Genomic DNA, 17,073 nt, shown 5'->3' on the forward strand with positions numbered 1-17,073 from the left:
CTCCACCCCCAGTAAAACTGATCTTCTGGAGCTTGTGAAAATCTTTTAAGCTGTGAGCCCTGGGCCAAGTGTGAGATGTGAAACAGACTTGTGTGAGGGTATGTGGTGTTTTTCCACTTGTGAAAGAACAGGTGATGTCTTTCTACTAGAAAAGAAACTTCCTCTTGCAGGACCATGGCCTTTGCCAACTGATAAACATCGTAGTAGGGACTCTGAGAGAATGTGTGTGTGTGTGTGTGTGTGTGTGTGTGTGTGTGTGTGTGTGTGCACCCAAAACAAGAGTCGGGGCTTGTTTGGTCTTGGCTGTTCATCACTCCACTTCGAGAGACACTCTTAGAGAAACTGCTGTAGAGAACACTTTGAGGTTCTGGGTTTTGGCTGCTGCTCCAGGTTCCAGTGTCAGTCACCTTTGTTGAATTGCTGGTTTGCTCTTTAATTGGTCTGTTGGAATCCTGCCAAAAAGGTCTTCTTCTCCGGACTCCATTAACCTCTTTTCTCTCCTATCTAGGGTAGGTGGGTTGGAAGGGAGGTGTAAGCATTAAAGAACCCCAAATAAGCCGGGCGGTGGTGGTGCACGCCTTTGATCCCAGCACACGGGAGGCAGAGGCAGGAGGATTGCTGTGAGTTCAAGTCCAGCCTGGTCTACAGAGTAATTCCAGGACAGCCAAGGCTACACAGAGAGACCCTGTCTCCAAAAACCAAAGCAAACCAAAGCAAACCAAAACAAAAGAACCCCAAATAAAGTAGATTTAAAAAGTTCAAAGCTGCTGGGTGGTGGTGGCGCACACCTTTAATCCCAGCCCTCAGGAAGCAGAGGCAGGAGGATCTCTGTGAGTTCGAGGACAGCCTGGGATACAGAGTGATTCCAGGCCAGCCAGGGCTACACAGAGAAACCCTGTCTCAAAAAAAAAAAAAAAGTTCAAAGCCTACTAGTACCCTTGTCCTGGACTTTTACTTTCTTTTGTCTGTTCAGAGTCAGAGACTACACTTGGATTAGTCTGGACCTATCGTTGGGCCAGTGTGGGTGTCTTTCTGACACCATCACATGGCCAAGCACACAAGTTACTCTCAGAGTTGGAGAGGCTGAAAGTGGATGTGGGGAAAGAAGACCATTTGGGTAAAGGGAATTCTGGGAAATGTAGTTTAAAACAGCCAAGTTAATATTGTGAAGATACCTCAGATTGGTTTCAGTTGCTTGCTCGCTTGCTTCCTTTTTGGGGTGTGTATGTGTGTGCAGACACACACATGTAGATACACATTTGCATGTGTGTACATATAAGGTTAGAAGACAGTTTCAGGTTTAGTCTTCAAGCACTATGTACCTGCTTTTGTTTTGTTTTACACTGTGCTGTGCTGTGAAAACTTTTCCCTTAACCATACCATGGAACAGTTGTGTTGTTGGTTTAGACTCTGTGTGTGTGTGTGTGTGTGTGATATGGGGGTGTTTGTGAGTGTGTGTGTTGTGTATGTTTTGTATGTGTACATAGGGTGTGCGTGACTGAGCGTGTTGTGTGTATGCATGGTGTGTGTGTGTACCTGTGTTTTGATTACTTCTCTACTGCTGTGGTTTATATGGACTTACAATTCCAGGGGGTTGGAATCCATCCCCAGCATGGCTGGGAAGCAGGGCCCCAGGCAGGCAGGCACGCTGACTCAGGCAGCAAGCTGACAGCTCACTTCTTCTTAGACCTCACTCAGGAAGCAGAGAGAGCAAACTTGAAATGGTGTGTAGCCCTCCAGTTTCATACTTCCTCCGGCAAAGCCACATCTCCTTAACCTACCCGAACAAGGGCATGAACTAGACACCAAGTATTCACATGCCCAACACTACGGGGAAGTTGTCATTCAAACCACCACCCTCACCAACTCAGGTGCCAGTGGAGGCCAGAGGTTAGGGTTAGGTAGGCTTTGAATGTCTTACTCTATTGTTCTCACTTTTGGGGCGGGGGGTGGATGTTTTGAGACAGAGTGTCCTGGACTCACTCTGTAGACCAGGCTGGCCTTGAACTCACAGAGATCTGCCTGTCTCTGCCTCCCCAAGTGCTGGGATTAAAGGCGCGTGCCACCACGCCCTGCTCATTTTTTTTTAAAGACAGTTTCTCACAGAACTTGGAACTCACCCTTCAGCAAAGCTGGCTGGCCAGGAGCCCCCAAGATCCTCCTGCCTCCATCCGGCCCTTGCCTGGTTTACAAACACAAAACCGCCACACCCAGATTTCTCACATTGGTTCTGGGGATTGAACTCACATCCTCATACTTGCATGGGAAGCACTCCCAGCCTAGGTGTGAGCCACCCACACGCATAGATACGCTCTGTTTCAAACCCAGTTTAATCTATCTCTCATCACTAGAGCCAGAGCCATTCCACTCACCAGCCTGCCTGGGAGCCAGCACCCTGCATCGAGGCAGGTGTGGGAGGTCTGTGTGCACACACCCCACTGCAACATCTCGGCTCCTGTGCCCTGAAAGTCCCCAGAGCCCTCAGTGCCAAGAGTCACCTTCCCCTTTAAACAGACTTTCCAGCTGATACAGTTTGGCCTTGATTTCTCCAAAGCAAACACCTTAACCACTGTGTGCAAGAGGCTGGGTGAATGACAGGGAACAACTCCATTAACTCTTGGCAAGAGTTCTGCTCAAGCACAGTTCATCTCATTGTGGAGGAGGAGAGCAGACCACGGGGTGGCAGGGGAAAAGGTGCCTTACACTCGGAAGCTTTCGGGTAGCTGATGAGCACCCTCTTGGGAGCCCAGGAGCGATTTCTGAGACTTCCAAGTTGGAGATTCCGTGTGGCTGAGCCCCGAAAGTCCCAAGTGCCTACAGTGTCAAGAGTTACTTTCCAGGCTGGAGAGACGGCTCAGAGGTTGAGAGCGCTGACTGCTCTTCCAGAGGTCCTGAGTTCAATTCCCAGCAACCACAGGGTGGCTCACAGCCATCTGTAATGAGATCTGGTGCCCTCTTATGGCCTGCAGGTGTATGTGCAGGAAAAAGATTGTATCCATAATAAATAAATCTTTTAAAAAAAGAGTTACTTTCCTTTTACACTTTAATAAATATACATTTTCTGTACATACACATGAACAGGGAGAAGAGAGAGAGAGAAGGAGGAAGAGGGAGGGGGAAGGGAGGGAAAGGGAGAGGAGAGAACCCCTTTCCACAGACTCGAATATGCTCTGATTTCTGTGACATGACAGAGGAAGAAATGGCATCTCTAAGTCACTGCTGTTTCTGCCTGCAGCGTTACTCACCACACGACACGGTCAGCGCACCTTATGGGAGGCAGTACTACTGCCCACCAACGTCTAGCTCTCGCCGGACAAGAAAGTTACATCCCTGCTGTTACGGTCTGAGTCTGAGGCATCCCTCACAAGCTCACCATATGAGATGGTGCTATGTTGGGAGACCTTGGACCCCTCAGAAGGTGGAGCCTGGCTGGCAGAAGGAGGTCACCAGAGGCAGGTCCTTGAGGATAAGAGCCCGTAGACCGAGCTGCTCCTCCGTACTGCCCCATCAAGTGGACTGACGTACTCTGAAACCATGGGATAAAACGAACCTCTCTTTGTTCCCTGAGTTGCTTCTGTCATGAATTTCTGTCATGTCCGGGCAAAAGTAGCTAATGCTATGAGGTTTAATAAGAGAACCAGCCCCCAGAGCCTCACTGAGGTCGAAAGTTTTATTCAGGGTGTGAACTGCCAGGACGATCCAAGAAAGGGGAGAGCAGGCATACTAAAGAGGGGAATTTTATCAAGTGGTTTAAGTTGGGTGTGAGAGAACCAAGGGAAAAGGAACCATTGCAGACAAAAGAGCATAGCTTACGAGGGAGCCCCTGGCCACTGGGACAGCAGAAGGCTGTGGTGAAACTGCTCTCCTGAGAAGTACAGGGTGTTCAGTTTCCATTTCCTTGAAGGGACCTTCAGACCTGCAACGGGTACCAGAAATGTGTGTATTCATGTGCTACCAAACTCTGCCATCCCTTTGAGTAGCAGGGCGGCAGTCATGTTCCTGATATTTGATGGTCCTTATCCAGCAGAGAAGAGTGGCCTCTGGCCAGAGCACTTGGTCAGCAGCTCGATACTCCCAGAGAAGGCAATATAATGCTCTGTCCTCATGTGTTCTCACTGCAGTTATCTTAACGGCTGTGTCCTATTTATACTGAACATTATCGGCTCCCCCACAGGACTGGCTTTTAGAGTGAATTTATTAAGCTAAAAGGAGGAGTTGGTCCTTATGTGAAAGTAACTTACTGTACAGGTGGCATGAAAATGTGGCAAAAGATGAAGGAGGGGACGTTTGGGAAATACTGTCCTGCGGAACACCCTGGAACATCTGCATTCTGCTGTGACTGCTCAGGCAAAGGCACAGCTAGCTTCACCTATTCTAAGGGGGCACTTTCCCACTCTGTGATGGTCTGTATGGTCTTCCCCCAGGGCTGTGCAATGTTTTTTTAAAAAGTGACCCACAGTTGTTCCTCGCAGCACACCTTTAATCCCAGCACCCAGGAGGCAGAAGCATGTGGATCTCTGTGAGTCTGAGGCCAGCCTGCTTTACATAATAGAGTTTCAGGACAGGCAGGGACACAGAGAGACCCTGCCTCAAAAATAAAATAGTGACCCGCCGTTGGGAATAAACATCATCATCATTGGATATTAATCTTTTCAGGTTTCAGTCAGCAAGGCATAGTTGCTGGGAAACTGAGGCAGAGGTCACTGAGTGTGAGGCCAGCCTGGGCTAAGTAATAAGTCTCAGAACTTAAAAAAAAAAAAAAAAAGACGGCAGTAATAAATAGGGCTCAGTTGGTAAAGTGCTTGCCAAGTTTGTGGGAGACCGTGGGTTCAGCCCCCAGCACCATATAAAATAGAGTGTGTTAAGTGTGTGCCTGTAATCCCTGCACTCAGGGGGTGAAAATATGAGGACTGCCACAAGTTTGAGGCCAGCCTGGGCTACAAAGAGAGAGACCTTCCTTTAAAAAAAAATATAGAATAGTGACATTTTCAGATGATTTGAGTGTGTGAGTGTGTCAGAGAGAGAGAGAGAGAGAGAGACACAGACAGACAGACAGACAGACAGACAAATATATAGACTTGGCCTGCTAGTGAAGGAGAGATAAACATGTTTTTTGCTTAGATCACAAGTGGGGAATGAGAAAAAGACTTGTGAGAGAGCAGGTAATGTTTATCCCCTTAGAAGTCAAACTACTGTGTGTGGGAGATTGGTTGTTAACCAGCTGAAAAACATCCTTTAACAAATTCTGAGAGGAGGTATAAATGTGAGCCAAAAACAGGAGGCAGGGCCTTTGGAGACTTGGGATAGTTTTGGCTGTTCATCGCTCCCCTTCCAGACGCTTCTAGAGAGAACTGCTTGAGGGAAGGCTTCAGGGCTCTGGGCTCCGGCTGAGGTTCCGGGTTCTGGTTACTCCAGGTTCCATCAGAAGAAATCCTGCTGATTACACCAGGAGAATCGTTCCTCGGAACTGATATCCTTACAGTTTCATTACTGTATTCTTTAATCTTCTTTTCCTAATGTTTAGGTTAGTCGGCTTATAAGTGAGGCACTCTTTGGTTAATAAGTTTGTAATAAAATATATTTGGTAAGAAAATTGAGCCCACATGCTGGTTGGTAGATTTTGCTTGATTTTTCCTGAGATGTGGAAAAAAAAATGTCTGTTTATGCTAGATAGGCCACTTCTGGAGTCTTTCAAGGAGTGCTTCAAGTGTGAGGAAACAGCTCCCAGCAGCTGCTCCCGCTCTGAACGGGGGGTCTTCAGGACGCCAAAACCCACGGGCATTCAAGCCTCTTATAAAGACAAGGTAGACTCCACACATAACCCTCCTCACGCCTTAAAGCATCTCTAGCTCACTCAGGAGGCCTCAGTGCAAGAACAGAGCCAAGGAGACAGTGGTGGAGCCCAGCCATGGTGGCACATTCCTTAATGGAAGGCAGTCAGACCTCTGTGAATTCAAGGCTAGCCTGATCTACAGATCACGTTTCCGGATAGCCAGGGCTGCATGGTGAGACCCTGTCTGTACATGCTCAAGCCCTCTAATACTTTGTAACTGTGGATTTGGAACACTTAAATACGGAGGGCCACATATCCAGATGTTTCTCACACACACATGTGCAGTGGCGCCTGTATTTCCCTGAGTATATGACTTATATAACGTATTTATATGCACAGCATACAATGCACTCATAGCTGTGCACATGTGTGTGCTATGCATACTGCATACAGTTGAGATAGGGTCTAACTCTAGCTGGCTTAGAACTTGCGATACGGACCAGGCTGAACTTAAGTCACAGAGATCCTCCTGCCTCTGCACCTTTCTTCCCCCCAGATCTGGTCTTACAGGTGTGCACCACCATACCCTGCCTATTCAGTTGTTTTTAAGACAGGGATTCCTGTAGCCCAGGCTACACTTGAACTTGAGATATGTGGCCAAGGACACAACTTCTGATCTTCCTGCCTCCACTTTCCACGTGGTAAGAGTCCAGGCATGCCCCACCGGATTGGTTTTATGAGGTGCTACGGGTCGAACTGAAACTTCTGCGCATACTGGGCAGGCGCATGGCTCAGTCGCACACCCTGCCCAAGATTTTCTCCTTTCCTATGCATCCTTTTCCTCTTAGTTTCACGTGGTTTGTGGCCCTGCTGAAATAATGTCATAACCCCCAGTTCACTCTGGCCTGGAGTTTCTGAGGCACCGTTACGCAAAGCCCCCTGCCTGGGACCTGGTCTCTTGACTGGGGTGCAACCCTGACCATAATCTTGGAGAAGACACTTATCCTTCCCCACAAACAGCTCCTGAGTCTGAGAGGGCCAGCCTGGATGGACTTGCTGAGCCCTCCCCTTTATAGGGACCCTTATATCCCCAAGAAAGGCCTGCACAGAGCCCACCCCTCCTCCACACTCCTGCCAAAGCTCTCCCATGCCCTTTCTCCTCAGAGGGCATCCCAGAGCCCCTCGGCCTCCTTGGCGGACGCGCCCTAAAACAGCAGTCATCTGAGGCCCTGCTTGTGGGTTTTTGCGGGAGACAGAACTTGGGGGTAGCTGCATCTTCACATCTATGCCTGGGGTATCCTGAGGGGCAGAGGGACCGGCAGTGTGACGATAAGAGTGGGGAGTGACTGTGGAGAGGGGTCCCTACGGCATGTTTACTCCTGCTCTGACTAATACTAGGGTTTGCTGGTCCTAACCCAGGCTCGGAAAGTGGGCAGGACCCCGTTCCTGTCTCTGGCCCCGATAGACCCTAAATACACTCTCCCTCTACAAACACACACACTCTCCTCCTCACCCACTTTATTATGTCCTTGTCTTTTGAGTATGTGACCCCCCTTACCTACACACCCTAGGGCTCCAAGCCCAGTCCTGTGTCACCGAATCACAGAAGACAGAGGCCATGGGAGAAAGATCACGCGGCTTTATCTGAACAGGACAGATAGGAACACAGCAGTGCCTGGAGAGCCAGGCTCCCTCAGGGTGGGGAGACCTTCAGCCTTAGGCCCGCCTCCCTTCAGAGGTCTCTTCCTTTGAGGATCCTTTTGTGTTGACCACTCGGTAGGCTCTTAGAGTAGAGGGAGGAAGCAGGGGGTGGTGAGCTGGTACAGTATGGAGGTCCCAGCTAGGATGCCCGGCCGTCTGGGTTTGGTATCAGCCCCCACTCACCTGTGGCGACTCAGGCACAGTCGAGACAATTGTCTGTACTTCCCACCTGGAAGAAAAGGAACCCGATTCTCTCATGAGTTGGAAACAGTATTGATTATCATGTGTGCACTGGGGACTGACTGGCGGAGGGTCAACCTTAGCCCTTGGGAAGCCTGTGAACAGGTGAAGTGGGCCAGCAAGATGGCAGGCAAGTAGAGGGGCATGCCGCCAAGCCCAACACCCTGATCTACTCATGGAACCTATGTGGTAGAAAGAGACGAACCCTGGAGGAAGAAACCGTGCAGCTGTTAAAAGAGCACAGGCTGCTCTTCCCGAGGCCCTAGCTTCAATCCCTAGCACCCATGTGGAGGCTCACAACCCTCTGTGGCCTCAGTCCTATGGGTGCGGTGCCCTCTTCTGGTGTGCAGACATACATGCAGACAAAGCACCAACATACATTAAATAAATAAATAAATCTTTGGCTGGTTGTTCTTTTTGTTTGTTTGGTTGGTTGGTTTGGTTTTTTCGAGACAGGGCTTCTCTGTGTAGCCTTGGCTTGTCCTAGACTTGCTTTGTAGACCAGGCTGGCCTTGAACTCACAGCGATCCACCTGCCTCCGCCTCCCGAGTGCTGGGATTAAAGGCGTGCGCCACCATGCCCGGCTTAGCCTTTGTTAAAGTCTTGCACGGAGTCTCATGTGGTTTGGGGGAGGGTGGGGGATGGGGGGGCGGGCGGTGCCCCTCCATTGCTTGCCTTAGAACCGGGGTCCTAGGTACTTGGGGTGGGGGCTGAGAGGGAGGTCCCAGGGTCTAGGGGCACTTAGGAGGCTATAGCTCCGCCTCTATCAGTCAGTTAACCTTTGGGAGGGCGAGTTGTCATAGATAGATGGGCCAGTCTCCTCCCTGCTCTCTCACTTCCTGTCTTGTCATGTGACCTCTTCTGCCACACACCCTCCGCCACCGGAGGTGGACATGGGGTGTCTTCCTCTATCAGTCTCCGCTGTATTTTGATTCCCAGTGCTGCAGTAACCGAGTATGCCTATAATCTAAGCACTTGGGAGGCAGAGGCGGGGGGTTCAGCAGTTCAAGGCTGAGGTGGACGAGGTGGCTCAGTGGTTAGTCACGTCCTGCTTTTGGAAAGGCTCGAGCTCCAGGGCATCCAACACTCTCTTCTGTCTGCCGAGGCACCTGCGCTCACACACACGCACGCACACACCTACACAGACACACACCTATACACATAATTTAAAAAAAAAAAAAAAAAAAAAGACATTAAACGGCCATCTTTGGCTACACAGTGAGTTCAAAGGCAGCCTGGGCTACATGAGACCCTGTCTCAAAAGGAAAATAATGGAGTCTGTCTCCTCATCTCACAAATAAAGCTGGCCCTTGGCTTGTAGTGAGCCAGAATGTCACGTACGTGTTAGCAGCCTTCTGAGCCTGCACATCTGCCTTTCTCCTCGAGGCCCCATCACGTGAACGGGCACCGGGAACAGCACCCCGTGCTGACTCAGCCCAGGCGTCTGTGGGGGCGCTGAGCTCCTACAGCCTCGCCCCTGCCCCTCAGTGACCAGGCGCCCAGCGTGCCCACCGCCAGCCTCGGCGCCCTTTCCGCCCAAGCCCACTCTCACTGGTGAGGATGACAATGCCGGTGATGAACAGCACCGCGGCCACCAGCAGCCCCCGTTTCCGGAGAGTGGCGTCATCTGTGGAGAGAGAGACGGAAATGCCAGGTAAGGAGGGCTTTGTCTTTTCTCCCCACTCATCTCCGGTAGGGGTGGGGTGGGGAGGGTGGCAGTAACTCACCATAGTAGAAGGGGTCCTTCTCATCCGAAACTAGAGGGGGACACATAAATGTGAGTCAGAGCTGGGCAGAGGTTTGCGGCGTGAAAAGTCAAAGCGCAGAACGCACTAGAGCGCGGACACCCGAGACTCAGCCTCCTGAGGCCGTAGAGCAAAAATGGAAACCCTCGCTGTGACACGCATCGTGGCCTCTATCTTCTCCACTCAATCTGCCTCGCGCTTGGCACGCACCGGACTCCCTATTCCTGAGGCCAGCCTGACACTCACCTCAGGTCCCGGGGAGAACAGCCATGCTGCAGATTACCCACAAGGCTCTTGGCACTTCCTTCACTGGACACCTTCCTTGATTCTGAGTATGGGACACTCCCTGAGCAGTCTCTAATTCCTAATTTCTCTCTGTTTTTTGTGATAACAATATATATATATATATATATTTTTAAATTTAAAAATCACCTGCCGGGCATGGTGGCGCACGCCTTTAATTCCAGCACTCAGGAGGCAGAGGCAGGCGGATTGTTGTAAGTTCAAGGCCAGCCTCATCTACAAAGTGAGTCCAGGATAGCCAAGGCTACACAGAGAAACCCTGTCTCGAAAAACCAAAAATAAAAATAAAAATAATAAAAAATTTAAAAATCACCTGATAAATATGTATTTATTCAAGTTACTATCTTCTGTCTTCCCCCACTAAAGAGTCAGTTTCAGAGGGTCTCACTATGTAGCCCAGGCTGTCATGCAACTTGCTATGTAGTCCAGGTTGGTCTCAAACTTGCAGCATCTTCCTTCTGTTTCCCAGGTGCAAAGATTACAGTGCCCATCAGGCATGTGCTATTTGTCCCCTAGTGCTCGTGGCTGCCTGGCACGCACGTGAATTTGTACTAAGTACACAGATGAACGGGTGACCTGGGCATATGGCTTCTATGTCTTAATGGGCAATATCAGAGGGCGATGTCAAGATGACCAAACGGAGTCCTGCTGGTCCATAACTGACCTTAGGTGTGCGGGCGTGCCTGAAGTGGCCAGAACAGCCACCCTGCTGGGCCCAGCCCTAATTTCAATTTGCAGAATTCAGAGCTTCAGAAAGCAACAACCTAACCACACTGCATGGTGACCTGGCTTGTTCTGGAGGGCAGCATTTGGGCATGTGCTGCCCCATGGCCAGCCAGACATCACAGCTTTCCTGCCAACCTCGTCTGTGGCATGAGCCCTGCAGACTTTGGCACACTGAGCAGAAACTACCAGGCGCCTGTTTCCGGCCAGGGAAAAGAGAGTAATAGTCCTGTGGATCGTCAAAGTGGAACAGAATCTATAAGTTTTCAGTTTGGCTGGGAGCCCTATGCCTGGGACACTCTTGGTACCTTCAGGTGATGGGCAGAAAAAAATCATCAGAAGGCAGTGGCAAGCAGGAGGGGCCACAGGGCCAGACCCGGGGATGTGGATGTAATAGCCAGGCCACATCTGGGGTGCAGCGCACAGGCATCTCCCACCTGCACTCTGTCAACAAGCACCTGCCTGCATCCCAGGCAGGACTAAGCTCCTTAGGCCAGGATGGCCCCTCTTCTGGACCACCACTCATAACCCAAGAGCAGAAGCCAGTATTTCAAGGGCTTGGTCCCCTCCAGCCTGGAGAACCTTATTTAAAATACTGTGAGCATCCCCTCTATAGCAGGGCATTCTCTTTTTAATTTTAGGTTAATTAAGAATTTTGGAGACAGGGTCGGCCACACTGGCCTCACGTTCTCACTCTTCCTGAGCTCTGACATCACACAAGGATTAGGGTCACCTGCTGCCTTGGTCTCAGCTGAGCCCCTTTCCTCACACCTGCTGCCACATTCAACCTTCTGGCTCCTTCCTGGTTCTGGGCTGGGGTGGGGGTGGGGACAAAGCTCCACCAACCAATCAGGTAACCCATTTCCAGGTGTCCACTGGGTCAAGCAAGGACAGGTGATCTCAACCACTCAATGAGAGTCAATTCCAGGCTTTGGGCTGGGCTTGTGGGAAAGAGCGGCATGTTTCCTAGTCGCTCAAGTGTGGGGCATCTTTGCTACCAAGAAGAAAAGCCAACGAAGACAACAGAGGCATGAGGGAGCAATTCAGACATACTGACGCTGCTGAAGGTCCTTGACCTAGCTAACCCTGATACCCTATCTTCAGATTTTTACAGAATTAAGCCAATACATTTTTTTGTTTGTTTGTTTGTTCGAGATCCTGAGTGCTGGGATGAAAGGCATGTGCCACCACACCCAGCCCAAGCCAATACATCTTAAAAATAAATAAATAAATAAATAAATAAATAAAGGTTTATTTTGCAGCTGAAAAGCTCCCCCTGTAACAGAAAAAAGACACAAAGGAAACCCACAACTCTGCTCCTCCCCAGCCAGCCCAGCTCTCTGAATGCACTGGAGTAAGGCATGCTCGAACTGCAGCGTGGAGTTGCATGCTACGGATCCAAGATCGTCCTTAAAGAAGCATCGAACTTTAACTGAGAATCCTCAGGATATCTGCACACACACTCACACGTGCATACACAATGGCACGCATGCACGGGCTCGCGCAGACAAACACGCACACACACGCACACTCACACGCGCAGACACATTGGAACGTGCGCGTGCGCGCGCGTGCGCGCGCACACGCACACACACACACACACACACACACACACACACACACACACACGACAGTCCATTAGCCATTCCCCAGGAAGGTGCTTGGGGGAATGACGACCCAGAATGGAAGGAAGTGAAATAAAAACTAGAGGCTGCTGCCGGGGCTCTTACCTTTCTTGCTGCTTTTGTGTGTCCCTCGATTTGTCATTGGCTTAGTGGTGTTCATTCCTGTCGGTTGCTGGGTCTTGGTTTTGGCCACTGTCTGGGTTCCTGTGGCTTCTGCTCCGGTCAGAAGAAAAGGAAGAGAGGAGGAGAAGTAAGGGGAAGAGACGTGCTCACCCCAGACCTGCCAGGCAGGCCTCCGTCCACATGGTAGCATCCCAGGCTCAAGAACCATCTGCCACTTTGTTGGGATGGAGTGGAGACTCTTTTTGAACACTGCAGTAGAATGAAATGTGTGCCCACTACAAGGACAACTTTTCTTTAAAAGCAAAACAAAATAAAACAAAACAAGGCCTCGCCAGGCAGCCAAGGCTGACCTTTAGTTTTGCATCCTCTTGTCACACCTTCCTGTGTGCTGGCATAAAAAAACTTTTATTTATTATTTGGGGCATCCTAGGGATTGAACCCAGAACTTTGTACATGATAGGCATGGTACCACTGAGCCCCCAGCCCCTCACTGGGGGATTCTAGGCAGGGGCTCTACCACTGAGCCCCCAGCCCCTCACTGGGGGATTCTAGGCAGGGGCTCTACCACTGAGCCACACCCCAGCCCCTCACTGGGGGATTCTAGGCAGGGGCTCTACCACTGAGCCACACCCCAGCCCCTCACTGAGGGATTCTAGGCAGGGGCTCTACCACTGAGCCACGCCCCAGCCCCTCCCTGGGGGATTCTAGGCAGGGGCTCTACCACTGAGCCACGCCCCCAGCCTCTCACTGGGGGATTCTAGGCAGGGGCTCTACCACTGAGCCACACCCCAGCCCCTCACTGGGGGATTCTAGGCAGGGCTCTACCACTGAGCCACGCCCCCAGCCTCTCACTGGGGGATTCTAGGCAGGGGCTCCACCACTGAGCCACACCCCAGCCCCTCCCTGGGGGATTCTAGGCAGGGGCTCTACCACTGAGCCATGCCCCCAGCCCCTCACTGGGGGATTCTAGGCAGGGGCTCTACCACTGAGCCACACCCCAGCCCCTCACTGGGGGATTCTAGGCAGGGGCTCTACCACTGAGCCACACCTTCAAGCATCACTAATCCTTAACTGAAGAAATTACACAGAACACTCTAAATAAAGTTATATTCTAAGAAAAACTATAACTATTCCTTGAAAAACAAAACAAAACAAAAAAAACGTCTAAAGAGACACAGACCTGAATGGACGCTATGGTAGAGCAGGCACTGGGCGTGTCAATAAAGACCTGGTTTTCAACTTTTGAAATGGGCCAGTTTAAAAAAAAGAGGCTTTGTTTTTAAGTTGATGGAATTGGATGCCAGATAGACACAAGGTGGCACATGCTTGTAATCCCAGCACTCTAGTGGGTGAGGCAGGAGGATCTCCCTGAGTTCAAGGCCACCCTGGGCTACAAAGCAGTACTGTCTGGACAAGACCAATAAATAACAGAGTGGGGCTTGCAAGGGTCCAGAGCTGCGCTGGCCTGAGCTGAGAAAGGGAACTTCAGGCGTCAGAGGAAGAGATGCACATGTGGACCCTGCCCCAACCCTGCCCCATTCCTCTTACCGTCTGCTCTCCTGGTTGGGAAGGGAGGGGTGGGCGGTACTTCTGGGCTGGTTTTATCTGGAACTAGGGTAAAAACAGGGCCAGAGAGAGAAGTGAGAAGGGAGAAGCAGAGAGTTTCCTCAGGTAAAGAGTGGACAGTTTCCATAGCAACACTTTTTCTTTTTTTCTTTTTTCTTTTTTTGGTTTTTTTGGAGACAGAGTTTCTCTGTGTAGCCTTGTCTGCCCTGGACTCACTTTGTAGACCAGGCTGGCCTCGAACTCACAGAGATCCGCCTGCCTCTGCCTCCCAAGTGCTGGGGCTAAAGGCGTGCGCCACCACTGCCCGGCTCTTTTTTTTCTTTTTATTCTTCTTTTCTTAAATGCCTGTATGCATGTACGCATGTACGCATGCACGCATGTACGCACGCACGCACGCACGCACGCAGAGGCCGCCTCCAGTGTCTTTCCTTCAAGAGCCATCTATTTTTCCTTCACTGCCACAGGCTCTTTCATCGGCTTGGAGCCCCGGGGCTCCACCTGCCTCAGCCTCCCCACCTTGGGGTTTACAACCACAGACTATTATGACAGTCCCGGGGACTGGACTCGGGTCTTCATATTTGTGAGGCGAGCCTTCTACTGACTGCCTTCAAGGCCCATTGTCAGGTGATGAGAGGAATTCAAGCCCCTCGGTAAGCACTCAAACAGAGTGCCTAGGGCTCCCCTGCCTCCAGACCCACTAGCAAGACTCAGAAGCCTTTCCTGGAAAAGGGTGTTTGACTCAGTTTCCCAAACCTTTCTGACCACAAACCACTCTTACCTGCTCTAATAAGAGCCCCTGGGCTGGACGTGCAGGGAGTCCTGCCTCAATGATAAACCACACAGGAGCTGGTGTTAGGTTCCTGATAGTAGCATTTAAGCACATAGATCGAGCCATGCCTGAAAACTCTATCCCTGAATCCCTCCCTCCCCCGCCCACTCCCCTCAGTTACACAAATGTAAACTTCCCTGTTTGGTCCAAGTGTGGTGTTGTTACTGGCAGTGAGAATTTTACAGATCTACCTCGATTTTCTTACCTGGGACATGAGTATTCACCGAAGTTTGGTTCACCGTGAAACTGGATACGGCCTTTTCTGATGTCTGCCCTGGGGGAATCAAGGCTGGGTGGTCAGGAAGGAGCCCCGTGACTTCTGTCCCACCATGCTCAACCCTCTGAAGTCCCAGGGGAACCAGCTTTGGCTGGGTCTCGCCATGGTCCTGAGAGTGATTTAAGCCTACAAACTGCTCCAGGACCTTTGCACACCTTTGCAGGAATGCCTCATTGAGAGTCCAGGTGTTAGGAGTCAGCCGGGGCCATGGAGAACATTCTGCTCCCAACCACTTCCTCCTCACCCTGTGACCTGAGCCACTGATGCGTCCTCTCCTTTGCCTCCACTGAAAAGTGGGGGACAATAACTGACTACAGCTCCCTGCCCCATACCCAGCTAAGCTTGCTCCTCGCTGCCTCATGGGCTAGACCCTGTCTCCTCCCCCTGGGGTGCCCAGAAACCCCACTCCCACCAGAAGCAACCCCTGAACACCCAAGTCAGGTCAGACCCTGCAGGGTCAGAGCCCAGGATGGCTGCACCTCGCTCTAGGCTCATCACCATCTACGCAGGCTTCTTCCGGAGCACCAGTTCCCAGTCCACACAATGGGCACGATGTCACATAGAATGGAACTAATTAAATATAAGTGAGCTAAGGCACGAGCCACACTAGCAAGCACCCACCTGGGTTGTCCGCTTTGAGAAGTGCTTTCCAGGCGAGGGTGAGGGTCTCCTACTCTGTAGATCAGCCCCCGCACGCCCCCTCCCACTGGACCCCTTTGCCTCACTGTATTCTCAGAGAACCCAACAGTTCTGCTTTGCCGGGAGCCTGGGGTTTCCTGGCTGTCAAGTAGAAAACTGACACCCATCTCCCAGCCAAGTCAAACTCAGCAAGTTCTTCTCAGAGGTGAAAGGGAGGGTGCTCAGCAGGACAGGCTCCAGCCAGACCCTCTGGAAACAGGCAAAAAGGGTGCAACCCAGAGCCTGCCTCACCATCCTCACTTCCTGGTGCCAGCTCACAGGGGTGGGGGTGGGGAGATAGGGGAGGGACGGGGTGTGGGGGGAGGATGAGAAGATGGTACAGAGCATTCGAACTTCCGCAGTCACCCACCTAGCTATCCGCTGGGGCTGGTGAGGGTGTCTTACCTCTGCTGGGCAGAATCAGGGCGACAATGGTGAGGAGACGCAGGCGACTGGACGGTGACATCTGTGTGGCAAGTGGAAGCAAAGGTGAGTGAAACATAGCCCCTTAGCAGCCTCCTGCAGCCTCCCCGGAACAGGCCCCTGGCCTCAAGGACCCTGCGGTGTCTTCCTCTGGGAAGGGATGCTTTTTAGTAAGCGAGAGACCCAAGCCACCATTCCCTTCGTCCATTCCCAAAGAAACCCAGAAGCATCAGATGAGCCTGGCCTCCTGACACTCCCAGGGCAAAGAAGCGGTTCTCCGCTCCTGCAGCCGGAGCTGACCCTCCTCACCGGTAGTTCCCAGGCAGAGGAAGCCAGGGGCCCCCGCGGTGTCTGCTCCCTAGAGGGCCGGAGCCCAGAGCAGCCCGGCCAGCAGGGGAACAGGAAGGGTGACTAATGCGAGGCTGCATTCAGAGGAAAAAGTGAGCTGGTGTCCGGCTGCCCTGCAGGCACCACCGCACCCATGCTGGAAAGATTTTAGAGGGACAGATCTGCCAGGGATGGAGGCGCGCGTTCTGGGGAGATTGAGGCAGGAGGAGTCCCCCACGGAAGAACCAGAGTTAACGAGAGGCAGAGAGGTATCAGGATCGCCGCCCCCCTCCCCGGCCACCCCAAGCTGCTTACCACCTGCATGCGTGGCCCTGAGCATGAGGATCAAGCAAATGAGGGACTTACATCGGAGCCCAGAGTCTCTAGCCTGGAGTGTGAGAGTACCGCGTGTGAGCGGCCTCCGGGCGGAGGGTGTGGCCAGGGGCGAAGGCGCCGACAGGCGGGGACCAGAGCGGCTCAGTCATTTCCTCTCGGGTTTCCAAGCCCCACACGCAGGGGTGGGAGCTGGAGAGGTGGAGGGTAACGGGAGTAGGGGGCGGACTGGGGGCGGTGGCCTCCACTTGAGGATCTGAGGGACGTCGATGAGGACCAGGGTGAGGAGAGAGGGAAGACCCCCTTGGGGAGGTGTGGCAGGAAGGATGTGGTGAGAAAAGGAGGCCCTGCGGGGAGAAGGAGGGAACAGGACAGCCACCTCAGCCTTCCACCCAGTCCTCGGGTGC

At 51.9% G+C, this 17,073-nt stretch overlaps 1 protein-coding gene across 1 annotated transcript; it reads right to left on the reverse strand.

Annotated features, from left to right (window-relative positions):
- Window positions 1–7,371: 7,371 nt before the first annotated feature.
- Fxyd5 (FXYD domain containing ion transport regulator 5) lies at window positions 7,372–16,897 on the reverse strand. The gene is made up of 9 exons (XM_051162077.1): window positions 16,649–16,897; window positions 15,989–16,049; window positions 14,834–14,902; window positions 13,782–13,844; window positions 12,204–12,323; window positions 9,442–9,471; window positions 9,267–9,341; window positions 7,658–7,703; window positions 7,372–7,556 (listed from the first exon to the last, which is right to left on the reverse strand). Exons 1-9 carry the CDS (start codon window positions 16,655–16,657, stop codon window positions 7,490–7,492), a joined length of 540 nt encoding a protein of 179 aa, XP_051018034.1. The 5' UTR covers window positions 16,658–16,897; the 3' UTR covers window positions 7,372–7,489.
- Window positions 16,898–17,073: the final 176 nt, after the last annotated feature.

Source organism: Acomys russatus, chromosome 19 (genome assembly GCF_903995435.1).
Source record: "Acomys russatus chromosome 19, mAcoRus1.1, whole genome shotgun sequence".
NCBI classification, from domain to species: Eukaryota; Metazoa; Chordata; class Mammalia; order Rodentia; family Muridae; genus Acomys; species Acomys russatus.